Source organism: Syngnathus typhle, linkage group LG9, assembly GCF_033458585.1.
Source record: "Syngnathus typhle isolate RoL2023-S1 ecotype Sweden linkage group LG9, RoL_Styp_1.0, whole genome shotgun sequence".
NCBI lineage: Eukaryota > Metazoa > Chordata > Actinopteri > Syngnathiformes > Syngnathidae > Syngnathus > Syngnathus typhle.
This window is the reverse complement of record NC_083746.1, coordinates 978,024-995,666: the sequence shown is the minus strand read 5'-3', so window position 1 is coordinate 995,666 and position 17,643 is coordinate 978,024. Positions and strand designations below refer to the sequence as shown.

The following is a 17,643-nucleotide window of genomic DNA, read 5'->3' as shown; positions in this document are numbered from 1 at the left end:
ATAAGGCCCTGCAGTTTCGGCTCTTTGCCTCTAGAGGGCGCAAAACATACACTTGCCTCTCCAATGCATGGCCCTGCTGTGCAGGGAGAATGAACAAGAGCCAAGTAACCTTTGAGTGAATTGGGAAAATAAAATTCATAAAATGCACAAGACGTCAAACAGGCCACATTTAAACATTACGCCAATCTTTTCAATTTGCTCTAAAACTTCTTCACATTCGCTTTTGATTGAGGCCTTTGTTTTGTGCCGTCTCAACCGTGGCGTACGTTGCCTACGTGTTATTGGTTGGAAAAAACAGCAACTCTGAAACTTTTGCATTGACGGTGACACCAAGGCCAGATGAGCTCATTGTTGGGACAGGGATTTCCATTTCCATGCCAGAGTGGCCCCTGAGAGCGGAAGAGGGGGGCGACCACGGGAACACCGACAGGCGGCAAGAAAATCATGCAGCACATTTACACTAACTCTCCAAACATATTTTCCACTTTGTTGAGTACTCCCTTTTCCAATATAGGGAAAGCCTGCAAAAGCATTTGTTTGGAAATGTTCCCGACGTTAGAGTAAAGACAACGAAGAGCAAAGAATGAAATTTGCCAAGTAGTCCTCGGGGCCCTAATAAGCACATAGTTGACACGTGTAGATGAGCACGAGCTAAACTGGAGCGGTCGGTCTGACGTGAACAACACGACCGGCAAGCACGCAAGGACGACCTCTCCTGTCAGTGGGGCAAGGCCTGCAGGTTACCATGGCGACCCAGCCCCTCCCTTTGGCTCGCAGGGGAGGTGTTTTGAAAGTTCACAGCATGTTTGTGCTTGTGAGAGAGAGAGAGAGAGAGAGAGAGGGAGGGAGAGGCCGAGTCGGGTGCGGTGTCGAGCTACGTCGCTCGCAAAGTTCACTCCTCCTCATTACAGGAGCTCCTCGCGTGGGTCCACTGACCAAAACACCTGTGCAAGCATGGAAGAAGAGCCCCCCCGCGCGGACGCGTCCCATCCCGAGACCAGCAGCGTGACGGGCAGCACCCACACCGTCCCGGAGCCCGAAGCCGGGCCCGAGAACGCCGAGCTGCTCATCCCGAGCTTCAGCCCGTCGCCCGCCCAGTCCTCCAACACCCTGGCCCGGCTAGGTTTGAAGAGTCCCACCAGCCCCACGGCCGGCGGCGCCGCCCCGGGAAGCCCGGTGGACCGCGGCCAGGTGAGCGCCATCACGGTGGTGGCCCTGCTGGACAAGCTGGTCAACATGATGGAGGCGGTGCAGGACAACCAACAACGCATGGAGCAGAAGCAGGCCGACCTGGAGGGCGCCGTGCGGCTGGTGCAGGGCGACGTCAGCCGCCTGTCCAAGACGCACGTGGGCACCTCCAACAGCGTGTGCAAGCTGCTGGAGCGCTCGCGCAAAGTCAGCGGCCACCTGAAGGAGGTGCGCGAGCGCTTGGACAAGCAGGCCGTGCAAGTGAAGAAGCTGGAGGCCAACCACAGCCACCTGCTCAAGAGGAACCACTTCAAAGTCCTCATCTTCCAGGTGAGACTGGAATGGCCTTTGCAGCGTTATTTGCTGGAACGTTCTCCCCCAGCCAGTCTGCTGTCTTTTGTGATGTCTGATAGGAATGTAGCGCATTGACGCCATCTTGTTGCAGTTGAGGAACAATGTCAAAGGAAGGAAGGAAAGGCGCCTTGTTAGGGCCTTGGGCCGTCCTTCCTGTAAAAGTGTTGGCCTTGCCTCCTTCCTCCAGCTAATTAGCTCCCATCTGCCTCACCTGGAGGCTGATTAGAGCTTTTAAGAAGAGTCAGGAGCTCCGCTCGCGAGGTCATTCCATGCATTGGCTCCTCTGCTTTGCTGCAGCACTTTGTATTGGTTTCCTATCTTTGGACCATTTTGCCTTGGCTCTCCAGCTCCCATCTAAATGATGAGTTGTGCCATCTTGTAGCATCTATGGAAGCAATTTTACAATTGCTCAGATGTTTGCCATTTGAAGCAGTACATCATTTTTCTCCATTGACATGATTTGAAATGGCAGGTCCAACCCCTTCAAGGCAAATTGGAAAGTAGAAAAGTCTTTTAGTTTTATAAGATGCAAGTCCTTCACGAATGAATGTCGGCGGCATAGTCGGAAGAGCAAAGCTCGATTATTTGTAGCAAATAAGCATGTTCAGACCAAGTTAGCAAGCTATTGAAATGTTGTTTGTAAATTGCAAACAAATTGCATGCGAGCGCCATTTCAGAGCTGCTCAAAACTCGTCGAACAGGAACCTGTCGAGCCGAACTGATTGACTGTGGAAATGGTCTCAAACGATATTTACAGCGTTGGGTTGTTGGTGGATGCAGACTTGACACAACGGGGCGTCGGCGCCGTTTTCTAGCGTCTTAGAAGAGCACAAAAAGTGAATTGCAAACTACTGTACACACTCTGGCTGGATGCTTAGCATGGAGATTGGCTTTCTGAAAAGGTACGCAGGTCTCGGCGGGCCCAGGGTAAAGGGTGTGTCTGGGAACGGAGCGACGCCGGATAATAGAGGAGGGTTCTCGGGCTCCGACCGGATCTGCTTTCACCCCCGAAGCTATTCAGACGGCCACACAGTCGGCTTTGCCGTCTCAGCCGCCGTTCGGGGTAACTCGAGACACCCGCTGAAGGACACGCGTGCTCTGGCAAAACCGGGGCAGGGGAAAGTTCCTTGCTTCAGATCTTGGTGATAAGGAGGAGGACCTTGACAGGGACATGCTCAAACTAAGGAAGTGCTGAACATCTCCCGTTGCTGAAGGCTCCAGTAACGCCATCAAATGTCAGGAGAGTTCATTGCTTCGGCCTGCGGCTTGAGCAAGTGCACGCAAGTGCGGGGCGGGGCGGGGCAGCAGGGGAGGGGCGGGGGAGGGTTGCTATTGTTGACACAGCCGGAGCCACTGAGAGCTCTTAACCATCTTGGTTATCTGGTTTCCCAGGTACCAAAGCTCTGTTGTTCAGGTGCAGCGGGTCCCGAGGCCGTACGTAACACTCCACTTGCTGTTTGCTCGGATCAATTGGATTGAATGGAGATGAGAGCAACTGCTCCTTTGTTGGCTTTCAATTTATAGATCAATTCCACGAGGTTACTGGAGAGCAGACGTGGCCAACCTTTTGTGCTCCGGCCTTTGGAAATGGACAAAGAGAAAACTAGTCCATTGTTAAAATCAAATAAGAACTTACTGTTAATCATGAGTTTGCATGTGTGAGCATGTGGATATTCCGCATTTTGGGTCAGTGAGGCTTGGCAAGCCAGAGGGTTTAAGCTAGCTGAGATGGGAGTGCCTTTTGTTCATTCCTTTTTTTTTCCCAGCCCAGCTTTAAAATTGCTTACCGCTCTTTTTGGGCCAAGTCACGTTTCCTGAAGCCACACCTGATTTTGGGTTCCCGAGATATGAGCTCTATTTTAAACGCAAACTCTTTTTCGTATATCCTGCATTGACACCTGAATATTTTTCTTTGACTAATCCAAATTGTCAGATGCGACTTTTTCGACGAGGGGAAAATCAACAGCACGTGGCAACACCGGGCGGGAGGAGGCGGCGTCACTTTGCCTGCAAAGGGTGAAATTCCCTGTCCACGTTTCTGCCTGATGGGGGGAATCGAGAACACTCGTCACGCTGTACGTGCCCGCTCAAGTGGAAACACACAACAGGGCCCCAGTCTGTGTGTGTGTGTGTGTGTGTGTGTGTGTGTGTGTGTGTGTGTGTGTGTGTGTGTGTGTGTGTGTGTGTGTGTGTGTAAAGCGGCCGCCACCGGTGAGCTGTTGACTGCGGTCGGTCAAAAAAAGAAAAAAAAAGAGATAATGGCCTCTGCTGCGTTATTGCATTTGCTTCCATAATGAGGACTAACGAGGGCCTTAATTACTTTTTGGTTTTTGGTTGCGGGTGCTGGAGGCTACGCAAACACGTAGCGGGTAGAAAAAACTCTACGCGCTCAGATTTCATGGTGTAATGGATGCACTTTTGAAAACTTTTTTCCTGACCTGTTTGAGAGACAAAGTAAAATTATACAACAGAGTTGCACGACTTGCATTGGAACTAATGAGCAACACAATATGCTGTATGTAATGAGACAAAAGCGCTGGGAGAAAAAAATGCACGATGGAGATCTAAATCGTAATTGCAACGTGACTCGGGGCTGACAACAGTCAAAGCTCGCGCGCACACGCACACGCACAGACATGCTATCTTTTGAAGAAGCAAACACACTTGGAAAGGACAATGCGTCCCTGGGCCAAGCTGCCTCGAGTCTGCTCATGAGATGACATTACATGACACTTTGCGCAATGCAAAGGAGATACTTTTTTGAAGAAAGGTCTGGACTTGACACGGACATGTGTTTTGCCTTCCATCAGTCATTGACGCTTGACCAAACAAAGGCGCAAAAAGGTGCGTTCACCAGCCTCACCCCAGAGCTGAGTCACGTGCGCTCTTAAAGTACAACATCATTGCGAGTCAATGAGTGACTGTTGGAACTTTTCCTGCGTCACTTTGACCCAAGACTATTTTAATGAAGCGAATTTCCGGGATGAAAAAGAAAACATTGATGTGTTTATTTGCGAAGTGTTTCAAGGTTCCAGTTTAAACCGGGCATGGACAAAAAAAGATTGCATTGTGAAGAAAATCCCACAAGGACAAGTAGACAATATTGCATTCAAGTACAAAGAGATGTAGTTCTTCAAAGAAGGCAGAACGAATTCTTCCACTGCTCTGTGTAACTGCCAAGGCGACATGCTGCGCATATTTTGCATGTTAAGCCAGCCAACGTCGTCGTGACACCACACTTGAAGGTGGCAATTGACATTTTTGCTGCTTTTGTGAACTCTGAGTGATGTCGCAAGACGCTTACCGAGCGAGGTTCATGGGTTGCTTCCAAGTACATGGGAAAACAACTTTTCCAGTTTGAGGAGAAGACAAGGAAAATATAAAAATCATCTCTTATCCAAATGCTCCTATCAGGGCCGTGACATCCGACACAGGAAAAGAGGAAACAAAACGCATTTTAATTGTCGGGGAGGAAAAAAAGCCCACCCAAATAAAACATGTCAGATAAGTTGATGACTTCCCCGGTTTATCGGTGGCCGGCGTTACGCAACGGCCAGCCCATGCTGTAAACACGGCGACAATTTGTGGCGGCCTTATCGAAAATGTGCTCCCAACAAACAATGGTCCGGATTATGTTTGCAGATCTCAACGCTACTGACACAATCCGCTTGAGACGGAAAGAGATCGACAGAGACACAATAACAGGAAATGTCAAGGAATGTCTTTATCATTTGCTTTTGCTTTGCGGCGTGCCCAATATTTACATTGACTTTGGGAACGTATGACGGGACATAAGGGATCAGATGATTCCATTTCCTTTCTGACCACTGATGTGCAGCAAGCATGTTGGGATGACCTTGGAAAGGACTTCCTGCAGGATACACGCTACTATATGCTGACAAGGCATCTCGTTTGAGTTCTTTTCACTCATGGCCCAACCCAAAGTTAGCCGTGGTCAACTAACAAGTGAAAGTTCAAGTATGTATAATGTGGGAGTGGCTCTTTCCTGCCACTCTCTCAAAATCGATTTCAAAAACCAAGTTGGTTCTGAACCTGAAAATCTGGTTTTCCCCTCTAGTATAAACTGTGATATCAACAGGTGTGTCCTTTGACTGTTTGTGTGGTTAGGTTGTGTTCTATTCCGTCATGACTTCCTCGTGCACGATGGTTTCATCGGATGAGACCGTCGGCGTTGTCAAATTAATTTGTAAAGCAACAAGTCCTCCCTCATTCCAGAATCCATACACACATGCTGAAGTGTGACTTACAAATCCAAATCCCTGGATATATTCATTCAAGTCCGATTCAACTCTGTCCTGTCCTGTCCCGTCCTGCCCTGATCTGATCTGTTGGGTTCAAGTGGTAGAAGAAACGAAGGCCGTTACATAAGCGTTTGTGCTCTTGGCTTAACTCGCTATGTATGCAAACAAAAGTTTTGCATCGCAAATCTCGATCAAAAATCTTACAGCGGCAAATTACGTAACAAGCGTGGTTGGCAAACAACAAACGTGTTATCGCATGAAACTCTCCATCTTTGTTTCATTCCAACTTGAAGTATATTTCTCTTTGATCCAAAGTGTTAACAAAAATGCCCGCCGCTCGTTAGTCCACAGAGACAAAAGAAGCACGCATGACCATGTCACATTGCATCTCACTTTGAATGGCTGATGAGTATTCAATTAAAATTCTGGGTCTCCCGTGGCAGACTACCATGGCAACCAAAGGATCAACAACAACACAGTCAAAGAACAAACTAGCACACGGTAAAGCCTTCAAAATGATATTGTCCATTGTCCTTCTGCATAGCTCGTCACATTCCAGGAACATTTATCATAAAGTACTGTGACAGATTGTTAAGCAAACACTTTATCCCAAGACTGGTCCCCTCGTTTCTTTTCTGGTCCTGAACCCATAAGCATGATTGACTTGGTGTAGTGGCTGCAGAATATAGATTGTGTAGGAACCCAGAGTCTTCCAGATCATCTGGTCCACCCGGTCTGTGGGTAAATGAATAACAGTGAGACGGTGAGAGGCGCATTGCACGGTTCCTTACAAACCTGAAGCACTCTGAGAATGAATGTCTCGCGAGCTGCCCTGCATTCTTGGAAAGTCACTCATTCATAAACACGAAACTATTTCTTGAGGTTACTTGCTTCACCTTTTGGAATGGACGATTAGGGAGATCGACGAAAACTCTCCGGGTACAAAGCGTTCTTCAATTGACACCGGGCGGGTTTATGATTACTCTGTGATCTTGATCTCGGTGTACTTTCTGATTGAGTGAAGAAGCAAGACATTCATTTGCAACGCCTGCTTAACTTTGACGTGATCATTTTTCAAATGGCAGTCCGTCGGTTTGTTGTTTGGAAAAATGAAAAACGATTTTGAGTGTCTTTTAATCATGTTTGTTTTTTTCTTCCTTAACAGGAAGACAATGAGATACCTTCCAGCGTGTTGGTCAAAGATTCACTCAAGACTCCACAACCCAGCCTTTATGGCGCAGAGTCCACTCAGCCCAGCAGGTCTAACGCCGGCTCCGTCGACGGTCTCCAGTCCGTCGACCTTTCCTCGGACGAGGATCAGTCGCTCGGCAGGGCGGAGAGCGGATTTCTGGAGTGCGAGGCTGCCGGAGGAAGTTCCAGTGGGTTTGAGCGAAGGTCTGACAAGTTCAAGCGCTCCAGTCTGAAGAAAGTGGACAGCATCAAGAAGAGCATCGAAAAGAAGATGGCGCAGATCACCACTAAGATCGTGCCACCGGAAAAGCGCGAGAAGATCATAAAGACCCTCAGTCCCACCCACCCCAGGAGCCCCTCCGCTAAAAGCTCCACATTCAAGGTGTCTCCCATGACCTTCAACGTCAAGAAAAACAGAGATGGCGAGCTTCCTTCGCAAGACCTGGAAGAGGCCCACGTGGAGATGGCTCCGCTGGAATGCTTATCCGGAGAGATGGAGTTGGACCAGGAAGCTCCACAGAAAAGTCAAGAATTGCTGAGTCAGTCCGCCGCAGGTGGCGTAAAGGCGGAGCTGACCGTCAACGGCGACACACAGAAAGTCCAATGTGAAATAAACGGCAATCGTTCGGCCGGTCTCGCCGTCGCCGAGCGTGACGACGACGTCGGCGAGGATAAAGAAGAGGAGGAGGATGAAGAAGAGGAGGAAGCCCGCAAAAGTGAAGAGAAGCGGTCCCTGGCAGCGGCGACAGAAACAGTTGCTGTGAAGCAAATGTCCTAATTTGTGAATTGTGACTTAGGTGGAGGTTTAACATCGTACAAGAAGATATAGAAGAAGCTCGGATGAGCTTGCAAATTCTTCTTGTCATTTCTATTGCGGTGAATGCGGCTGGCTCATTAGTTCTGTCTGCCAGAAGACAACCCAATTGGCATCGCAATCATGGAGTTGACCATAGACAGAAATTTCAATATTGAACAGGTTGGATCAGAATCTAGCTCCACATCTGCCCGGTTTGTTTGTAATGTTCAGATGCAGTAGCAGCGCATCTCCTAGGCACCGGTCCAGGTATCGCCCTCTTCTGTCACTCTTTGGAAAAACAGCCTTTGTTCCGCCCTCTCTTTTTCCCAATCTGAAAACAAGTAAATCTTTGGCAACAAAACATCTGCGGTAGTTGTATGTTGCCAGGTTATACAAGAGGAGGAATGGGGATCCATGGGGTGCTCTTCAAGGCTGTCAGTGCGCTTTTCCAGGGAACATGTGCCCAATTTGCCACGACTGTGTCCATGCAGTAGCGGTAGCTCATCTAGTACAGCAACTTAACATTGCGTCAAATGTGTAATCACACACTGACACTTAAGCATGAAAATAGAGTACTGACAAAAACAATGGTGTCAAACACAAGGCCCGGGGGCTAGATATGGCCCCCCACATCATTTGATGCGGCCCTCAAAGGCATATTTTGCATCAACTTTGTGTCATTACTAAAAATGACAAATTGTCTTCCCTTTTTAAAACTCGAGATTTGGCTAGCATTCAACTTTGAAACGTTTTGTATAAGACGTTGACAGTCATAATGGCCCTCCGAGGGAAACTGACAACAATGCGTGGCCCGTGACAAAAATGTGTTTGACGCCCCTAGGCTATATCTATCGAGCAATGATTTGCTACTGGGAAGATTCAAATGTTTAGTCATTGCTTTTCAACCTTGATACTGGCTGCCTCTCCTGCGGTGACATGCTACAGCATAATCCTGCAGCATCTGCAACATGCACAAGCGGGTATGAGGAATTGCACTCCTGAAGGAATGGATTCCTGTGATTCGGGGAGATAAGAACAATGGTAAAACATGGCCGCCGACCGCTTCATTTTCAAAAACATTTGTAGTATCGTAAACACAAGCACATTCCTTTTAGTCTTACTCGAGCTCCCGTGTAAGTTTCTTCATGAAAAGAGGGGACGGGTGGAAATGTGACGTGGTGTAGAAGATGTTGTGAAGTCACACAACAAAGTAATTATTTTCTGTCTATTTTTACAAAGCGTCTGGCTAAGTTGCAAGTGGGGGGGGGGATTTGGCCAAGAGTCTGCCGCATGACAAAGTGCTGCCTCAGCAAGAGTCGAATCTTTATGGCCGTCGGCTTTTTTGGGTTTGTGGGCCATGTTTAAATTGGCCAGTGGTGGTTTCATTAAGTGCGATTCTTTTGGATTCTGGATCAAGGAGAGGTGAGCATGCGGCATCACTTTTTCAAACATAGACTCAAGAGATTTGAAAAGTAGCTTTGTTGGCAACACAGTAGCCCTCACTTCGTTTCAATGCCATAAATCTGCCCCCGGTTGTCATGGTAATAAAAGCATGAGACACGACCACATACCCAAAACAAAGTCATTTCAGCTAGTGTGAGACGAGGGGATGTTAGTTGTGCTCTAATTCCTTATCCTTGATATGTTTTAAGCAAAAAACGTCTCAACTTATATTAAAACACCTGGGAACTGTTTTAATTTCGATGTTTGCTCATTTTATGTTGTATGGGATCTAATAAAGTTAGACGTGCAGCAACACACTGTATTTACCTTCTTTTTTCTCAAATAAACAATTATAGTTCAGCATGATTTGTCTTTTTCTTCTGAGAATAATATTCAAATAAGATGTAACACTATGCAAATGGTGTGGTCCGGTGATTTGAATCTTGCAGGAACTGAGCTATTCTCTGCTTCTCATCCTTGATTTCATTGCTGTCATTGCTTTTCTCTTCAGCTGTAATTGCTTTTGTTTATATAGCCATTTTTATGAATGTTGCCCTACCACTGGTCTGAAAACAAGACCTCATAATCACTTCGAAACTAAACAAATAATGATAGCCATAGTACTAAATACGACAATGATAATAATACGGCACTGATGACTGATGTTGCTTTTCTACCTTCACTGTAGATACTTAAGCGAGCAGGAAACCTCAACCAAAGATGTTTCCCTCACACCAGCAGTGTATACTCTTGTTGCTAACAGCTTGTAAACATGCAAGGATTTCAAACTCTAGTGTCACATGCATGAATAAAGAAAAAAATAAAACCCTCATTTGTCATCTTTGCACCTTTTTTCAAGTCAAATGAAGATTATTTTTTATTTACTGGCGGGTGAGAGTGTTGCTTCCTTTTATTGGTACTGTATTTTATAACAGTCAACATTTGTTAGGATCTAGTCGAGTTAAGCCCTCCTTTCAATGTGATTTAGTAACTTAAACCAAACCACCATGCAACATGATTGCAATGTTGTTCTTGTCTCCCTCCTGCGACTGCATTACGACAATGCCTCCCGTTCATAATGAACAATTCTTCGAAACGATAGATGTCATGATTTGAAATGAGTACGTAGTGCGTGACGTGTACACGCACATGGTGATATTACCATACAAATCACTTACATCTGGCATTGAATACCTACTGTCACGGTGGCCGAGAGGTTAAGGCGTTGGACTCGAAATCCAATGGGGTTTCCCCGCACAGGTTCGAATCCTGTTCGTGACGTTTTTGTCAATCGTGTCGGTTTGAGTGTCCTGCTGTCACATGTTAACATATGTTATTTGTTTAACAGTTTTGGTGCATACTTTCTCATGTAATACAAGCAAACGTTTAATTTACTGACGTTTACCCAACGCCGTGTCCTGTCCTCTGCCTTGGTTGCATTCGGAATGCATTGGGGGTATACCGATTACTTCAGTTATTTTTTACAAAGACGCATTAGTTGTATCCATTTTTAATGCAATGTTTGCGCAAATAAACATTTAGTAGCTCTGTAAATGAAGTCACATCCGAGTTTTCTTTCGGACACAAGAAGGGGAAAATGCCTTTCGAAATGTACATCCCCTCTAAATGACAAAAATGGAACTGGCCAACGTGTATAAATAATCGGCAGCCCGGAATGCGTGACGACTATGACGTCCCGAGGCATAGTAGAAGATTGAAAGCATGGCTTTCTGTGGCTATCAAAAACTTGCTTAGCTGACCAACTGCGCATTTTGTGCACATTTATTTCGACATGAAAACGTAGCGAGGCTATTTATTAGAACTATTGACAACTTTGGCCGCCTGCTCATTTATAGGGACACACACCGGTTAGATAAACTCTTTCCAGAAAACGCAACACAAAGGAATTGCGGTCGGTTAGTGTTGTGAAAATTATATATTCATTTTTTTATATCGAGGCCTACAATTTCATTTCAACTCAGCAACGAGCCTAAACGTCAACTAATATTGACTGAGAACTCGGGGCTTTCCAGCCCGGTAGTTTATTTTTTTTTAATGTAGTTCGGCGCTTGCATTGCGAAATACTAAGTCTTTCGTGTGTCTATTTTTTTTTATTATTCGAACCCTGTAATTATGACAGCCCGCGGTCATTGGCGATAACCATGACAAGAAACTCGACTCGCAAAATGAAAGAAAGTAGCTAACGAGCTAACTGTCGTTGTAGCCAGGTAGCGGCTAGTTAGCATTACCAGCAGAGCTATCCCATTGTTGTTCAAAGGTGATTTTCATCTTATTTGCTCTTGTGATCAACGTGTGTGATTTGACTCCAAAATAGGTAGTTGTGTTCATAAACGATCCCTTTTGGGTGTTTCGGCGTTTCCCATAACTAATATGCTAGCGGGGCTACTGCTAACATAGCTAGGCTAGTATTTGCTTGCTTGCTAATTTGCTTGGGTGGCATCGACGCGGACAATGGCAGCGGCCTCGACTGAGGCGGTGTTCTTGATTAAAGACGTCAAGCCCGGCTCCAAAAACCTCAATATTGTATTCATCGTTTTGGAAATAGGTAAGTGTTAAAAAGTATTAGCCCACACGGTGGCTCTTCACTGTCCTTTGCTCGAGCCGCGCATGCTCTTAAAGGGCCAGGCGCGTGTTGTGACTTGACTATTCTGGCAACTGTCCAAGGTCGAGATTTTGCGACGTTTCGTTCCCACGGCGGTCACGTGACTCGAATTTGGACGCAGGTCGGAAAAGCAGACAAGCCATGATTGCAGGAAGCATTTGTGTCAAAAACGTCCAGGCTGTGGATACCAAACAACTGGATGGAAACCAGCAAGTGCGACTGTAACTAATAATCATCAGATATTTTCAGGAGGCAAAAAAGGAACTTTTGGGCTGGAAATTACATGCACAACACAGTCGTGAAGTTACCGTTGGAGTAATGTCACAGTCTAATGTAAACAGTAAAATTTGCTCTTGTACCTCGGAAAGACCAGTCCTTATACCGCCTTGCAAATCAAATGTTTTTTTAGTTTTTTTTTAATTTTAAACACAAATGTAAATCTTCTATCATTAAGGTTTGGAACAAAAGGCCCGTAAATGCAAGGCAAAACCTCAACATGTGTGGCACTAAAGGACCATGCCTTCTTTCAACGTTGAGACGTAATTACGAGGAACAACTATTTGTATGAAATGCTTTCAAGACGCAAATGTAGCAGTCAAATGAAAGTTACGGTGGTAACTCGCCAATAAGACGCGTGGCAGTGACTCTGCTTTTGTGTGAAATTGTCATTGCTCCCCTCAAAATATCTTTGGAGAGTAGTTTCATAAATATCTCAAGTTTGGCAAATTCTTTGTTTCTAGGACGAGTGACCAAGACTAAAGACGGTCATGAAGTGCGATCCTGCAAGGTGGCCGACAAGAGCGGCAGCATCGCCATCTCCGTATGGGACGAGCTGGGCAGTCTCATTCAGCCCGGCGACATCATCAAACTCACCAGAGGGTAAGCGAGGAGCCCGAGTTGTCCAAAAGTGGTTTTGAATGGGTGCGTGGCTTGTGTCTTCAGATATGCGTCCATATGGAAAGGCTGCCTGACACTTTACACCGGGAGAGGTGGCGACCTGCAGAAGATTGGCGAGTGAGTGGCATGGCTTATCTGCAAGGCATGTGAGGGCCAGACGGAAAAGAAACGTTTGGATATCACGACCATTTTCTTCTCACTTTGTGACAAGTTGAAAACAATCGACAAGAAAAAAAAAAAGTCTCCACCGCCTCGTTTCGAAACCGTCTTTGCGCCCTTTAAAGCGTCTTTGCTTGTCCTTCACAGATTTTGCATGGTCTATTCGGAAGTGCCCAATTTCAGCGAGGCCAATCCGGAGCTGCTCGCTCAAACAAACCAGCAAAACAAGTCGGTGCGTGACGGCGACCCAGCTGGCCGAAATAGAGTTGACGTGCGGCCACGTTGCAGATGATGTGAAGCCTGCTCTATTTCTTTATCCGACAGGGGAAACCCGACCAGAATCCCAGGGGAAACTCTCCACCCAATCAAAATTCAGGTACATCAACTGCACCAGGTTAGTCGTTGAGCAACCAAAGTGATGAGATGTTTTTTTATTCACGTGCGCACGCTTTTGTGAAAAGAGCACACTGTTGGATTCCATCTTGTAACATCTTGGCAAAGCAGCACAAAAATCTGCATCTAAAGATGCCGTCTCTTATTGCACAGGTAACGGCTCCGTGCCGCCCTTTTCCGCAAACAGCAACGGCGGCGGCAGCAACGGCGGCGGCGGCGGTCCTGCGGCGGGCGGTGCCCGCGACTCTGCGTTCGGGCGGCCAAACGGCCGGTCGCCCGGGAACGGAGCGGCTCAGTCTTCTGCGGTCGGACCCCCGTCCGCTAAGTTGTCGGTCAGCATTAGCAACGGCAGGGACCCGCGACGTGCCAAAAGATGAAGTTAGGCGGGGCTCTCTACTGTCCCTTTTGAACCTCACTTCAAGTCATTGTCAGTCACATGTCGAGTAGCCGCTTAGTTGTTCAGTACGGATGAGATTGTGTCCTCGGCCGCTTGGGAGTCTGCGCGTGCACCGCTGGAACTTGTTAGGTGGACTCCAGCCCCCTTGAAGGAACCCGCCCGCTATATGTTAGCACAAGTCAAATTCTGGCCTCTTCTCCAACTCTACTTGAACACACTGTGCACTTTTGCTTCATTTGCATGTGAGGAACATTTTTCATGTCACAAAAAGCAAAGGGCACTTTTTGTGTGAAGATGGACCCCATTGCCAAACGACGCCGAAGGGTGCAGTGTTCGTCGTGGAGCTTTACAAAGGGCAGGTGGCATCTTTTGTTTGGTTCCCCTTCCAAAGGTTTCTCAGTTGTACCATCAGTAAAGTTGGACCACTTTGAGCTCAGCTAAGACAGTTCACCAAATAAATTTGACCACGGTTGTAAAACAGACTTTTGTCTTTTTTTGTTTTATCCAAATAAAAATGTCGCTAACATGTGAACCAGTTGGCCATGAAGCAATGTTCCACCTCAGAGTTTCGACATTTGTTGCACCAAGCACCTCACACCGACTCTTTCCGTTGCCCCATTTCTCCTCCTTTGGATTTCACCAACACTTGCGTATATGTCCAAGTTCCCAAGTGGCTGTAATTTTAATGGCGTTGCACATATATTTAGATTCGAGATTGCAGAATCCGTCCACCTCATCCAATACGAACCCCAATGCCGCTGCACCTCAGGTGCCCGATGTGTGAAGCGCACGTGTAGCGAGGAAGGAAATCTGACGTTCGACATGTGTCAACACCGATGTGTCAGTCATGAGCTGCACGGGAAACTTCCTCAAGCTCGGCGGTCAGGCCGGAATCATGTGCTCGTATTTCGGTTTCACTGTGTGTTGACACTACGGGGCCCCAGATGTCCACAGACACCATCTGAGCACTCCCCCTGAGCAAAAAGGATCATCTCCACATCTCAACTAGTTTTATTTCTTTATTTTTGGAAGAGCATCTCAAGCATCAACTTCAGCCGAATCACAAAAGGATTCACCAAAGCAGAAAGAAGACAAGGCGAGGACCAGCAACAAGCATGAGTAAGGACCCGTTTCTTGAATCTGTGATGCTTCCATAAAGTTAGTTGAACTGTGAAACTCCAGAACTTCAATTGGCAAATTTGAATTTATCGACACAAAAGAGCTGCAAGGGAGCACAAAATAGAGGACAGGTGATGGGAGGAGTGTCAGAAAAGACATATTTCATGTTCCTTGTCCGGTTGTGACACACTTTGGCCTCTCGCCTGCCGCGCAGGAGCCACCACAATGATTGGCAAGTACATACTCGAATCCTTCAAATGAAATGATCCTGCAATTTGCGGCAGTTTGTGTGTTCTCAAGTTCCAACGATTGTTTAGCCGCTTCTTTTGCCAAGAAACAAAGCCTCTAAATTGTCGCAGATGCGTGTATGGTTATCGTGACGATTGACGGGTGACAAGGGCAGAAGTCAGTCGGGACGACGTCCGAATCTGGAGTGTGACTTTTTCTCGCTCTCCCCCTCAGATCTAAGCTCGGTGTCCTACACCATCGACTTCGGCTCGGCGTACGATGAACTCAACTTCACTTACAACTACACCGACTTCGTCTTGAACCCCGACACCATACCCTGCGAGCCGTTCACCATCCCGGCCGTCGCCGCCGTTTTTATCAGCATCTTCTACATCGCCGTCTTCCTTTTGGCCATTCCCGGGAATCTGGTGGTGGCCCTGGTGATCGGCCTGAGCAAGCAGGCGCTCCCCCCGTCGGACCTCTACCTTCTGCACCTGGGCGTGGCCGACCTCCTGTTGGCCATCACCCTCCCGTTCTGGTCCACCTCCATCTCCAAGGGTTGGGTGTTTGGAGACGCGCTGTGCAAAATCGTCACCATCGTCCAAGAGCTCAGCTTCTACTCCAGCATCCTCTTCCTGACCTGCATCAGCGTGGACCGCTACACGGTCATCGTCCGAGCCATGGAGACCCGCAGGTCCAACCGGCGGCTGGTGAGCTGGGGAATCTGCGCGGCGGTCTGGAGCGTCGGCGCTCTCCTGTCACTCCCGGGACTGCTCTACTCGTCCTTCTCGTCCTCGGGTCACATGGTGTGCGCCGAGTTCTACGACCCCGGCAGCGCCGACGAGTGGCGCCTGGCAACCAGGGTCCTCCGCCACTCTCTGGGTTTCGTGGTGCCGCTGGCCGTCATGCTTCCTTGCTACGGCGTCACCATCCAGCGCCTCCTTCGCATCCGCGGCGGGCTCCAGAGGCAGCGGGCCATGCGGGTCATTGTGTTTGTGGTGGTGGCCTTCCTGCTGTGCTGGACGCCCTACCACATCGCCGTGATGACGGACACCTTCTTCCGCGCCAGGATAGTGCAGTACGGCTGCGCCGCCCGGATGGCGGTGGACCGGGCCGTGCTGGCCACGCACAGCCTGGGCCTGTTGCACAGTTGCGTCAACCCGGTGCTCTACGCTTTTGTGGGCGAGAAGTTCAGGAGGAGGCTGCAGCAGCTGATGAGGAAGATGGGCGTCCTGGAGAGAACGTCGGTGTCCCGGGGCAGCAGGTCTTCGCTCTCGTCCGAGGTCACGTCCACCTTCATGTAAAACCAGCTCACCTTCAATGTGGAGAACTGGCGAGGGACGCTTGCCGTCTGTTGGCTTGTCTCTCAATCTCTTAATATTTTGCTCCCTGTCTATTTCTGCAAAATTTCCCAAGGTATGACCCGGAAGCTTGGCTGGCAGCAGATGTGCCACTTTCAAAGTGTGTTGCCAGCTTTCGCAACGGGCACATTACCTTGTTTCTTCGTGGCTGCTCCTTTCAGAGCGATGTGATTGAATCATCCGTGTTGGCTTTGCACACATGACATTGGTTTGCAGTCTAAACGGCGAGGGGTGAGCATCTCCAGCTCTCCACACGTCTCCAAGAGCACCGCAAAAAGATGCGAGTGGTTGGGAAAGGCTCTCCCTGGTTGTCATGGTAACTAAAGCCATACTTGCATCCTGCGTTTGCATGACACAAGAACCTCTGTGGACTCCAACCACAGTGAAAGGCAGGCATTCAGTCTTCTGCATATTTCTATTCTTGTCTCGGTGTATTTTGATGGAAGAATGTCAGATGCCTCTTAACTCATTCACTGCAGACCCAGTTAATACCGTTGACGTCTTTAGCCGTCAATTGTACTGAATGAGTTAATAAGACACCCAGAAACTGTTTTAAATTCTGTGGGTGTGATATACATTTACGATCCCAGCGTTTAAAATATAATGTAGTTGATGTCAATCAGATGATGCACAAAATAGCAAGTCACAGCCTGTGTTCTGCGAGAAATGTGAGAAAATATGTTTTGCAACACGTGTCAACATGATGACAAAACAGGATGTTTTGTGCCACCTCAAGGACAAAAGGAGCTTTTTGTCTTTACTTGGTGGTGAAATCCAATCTCTATGGGTTTGAAGTTAGCAATCGAATTACTTTGATAATTGAGAGGATGAGTCATATCCAAAGCTTCCTAAAGGTCAAGCGCCTGAACTGAATCAGCAGTGATGAGCCGAGTCTTGATTTTATCCTGTCACTTTTGATTCGACCTCATCATTGAAGATGGAAAACAAACTCTGCAAATTAAAATGCCTTTCTGTGTACACACGCTCCAGTTGAGTGGATAAAAATGATTATATTTTCAGTTACTATGACAACAGAGAAATGGAAATAGTCTTGGCAACATGTGATGTACTGATTCCCGATGCATGCGCACTTAACACATCTCAATGTACAGTTGATAAACGTCCTCCAATTGTTGCATGGATTGTGTGGACATTCTCATTAATAAAAAGAAAGAATTCACTATCCTGTACGGAAATCGATGAATGCTGAGTCATTGACAATAGCAGTAGAA

At 47.5% G+C, this 17,643-nt stretch overlaps 3 protein-coding genes and 1 non-coding gene across 7 annotated transcripts; all 4 read left to right on the top strand.

Moving 5' to 3' along the window:
• Positions 1-818: 818 nt before the first annotated feature.
• On the top strand, positions 819-10,066 carry LOC133159628 (caveolae-associated protein 2-like). Its single transcript, XM_061286802.1, has 2 exons — positions 819-1,518; positions 6,970-10,066. The coding sequence occupies exons 1-2, from the start codon at positions 955-957 to the stop codon at positions 7,771-7,773; spliced, it is 1,368 nt and encodes a 455-aa protein (XP_061142786.1). The 5' UTR covers positions 819-954; the 3' UTR covers positions 7,774-10,066.
• Positions 10,067-10,433: 367 nt separating this feature from the next.
• On the top strand, positions 10,434-10,515 carry trnas-cga (transfer RNA serine (anticodon CGA)). Its single transcript has one exon. It is a non-coding gene; the product is annotated as a tRNA-Ser (tRNA).
• Positions 10,516-10,926: 411 nt separating this feature from the next.
• Positions 10,927-14,185, top strand: nabp1a (nucleic acid binding protein 1a). 3 transcript variants are annotated; one of them, XM_061286422.1, is made up of 7 exons: positions 10,927-11,800; positions 12,312-12,396; positions 12,598-12,736; positions 12,800-12,871; positions 13,061-13,145; positions 13,238-13,307; positions 13,460-14,185. In XM_061286422.1, exons 2-7 carry the CDS (start codon positions 12,354-12,356, stop codon positions 13,681-13,683), a joined length of 633 nt encoding a protein of 210 aa, XP_061142406.1. In that variant the 5' UTR covers positions 10,927-11,800; positions 12,312-12,353; the 3' UTR covers positions 13,684-14,185. The 3 variants fall into 3 exon arrangements, with proteins under 3 accessions (XP_061142406.1, XP_061142405.1, XP_061142404.1); XM_061286421.1 differs by lacking the exon at positions 12,312-12,396 and having other exon boundaries at positions 13,238-13,289; XM_061286420.1 differs by lacking the exon at positions 12,312-12,396.
• A 375-nt stretch (positions 14,186-14,560) lies between these two features.
• LOC133159438 (C-X-C chemokine receptor type 2-like) lies at positions 14,561-17,607 on the top strand. Of its 2 annotated transcripts, none has more exons than XM_061286418.1 (2): positions 14,561-14,822; positions 15,285-17,607. In XM_061286418.1, the coding sequence occupies exons 1-2, from the start codon at positions 14,819-14,821 to the stop codon at positions 16,352-16,354; spliced, it is 1,074 nt and encodes a 357-aa protein (XP_061142402.1). In that variant the 5' UTR covers positions 14,561-14,818; the 3' UTR covers positions 16,355-17,607. The 2 variants fall into 2 exon arrangements, with proteins under 2 accessions (XP_061142402.1, XP_061142401.1); XM_061286417.1 differs by lacking the exon at positions 14,561-14,822 and adding an exon at positions 14,848-15,054.
• Positions 17,608-17,643: the final 36 nt, after the last annotated feature.

Coding starts and splice junctions, on each gene's coding strand:
- nabp1a (XM_061286420.1), top strand. CDS start 11,707: ATGGCAGCGGCCTCGACTGAGGCGGTGTTCTTGATTAAAGACGTCAAG. Junction 12,872..13,060: donor GACCTGCAGAAGATTGGCGA/GTGAGTGGCATG, acceptor TGTCCTTCACAG/ATTTTGCATGGTCTATTCGG. Junction 13,308..13,459: donor AGGTACATCAACTGCACCAG/GTTAGTCGTTGA, acceptor CTTATTGCACAG/GTAACGGCTCCGTGCCGCCC.
- LOC133159628 (XM_061286802.1), top strand. CDS start 955: ATGGAAGAAGAGCCCCCCCGCGCGGACGCGTCCCATCCCGAGACCAGC. Junction 1,519..6,969: donor TCAAAGTCCTCATCTTCCAG/GTGAGACTGGAA, acceptor CTTCCTTAACAG/GAAGACAATGAGATACCTTC.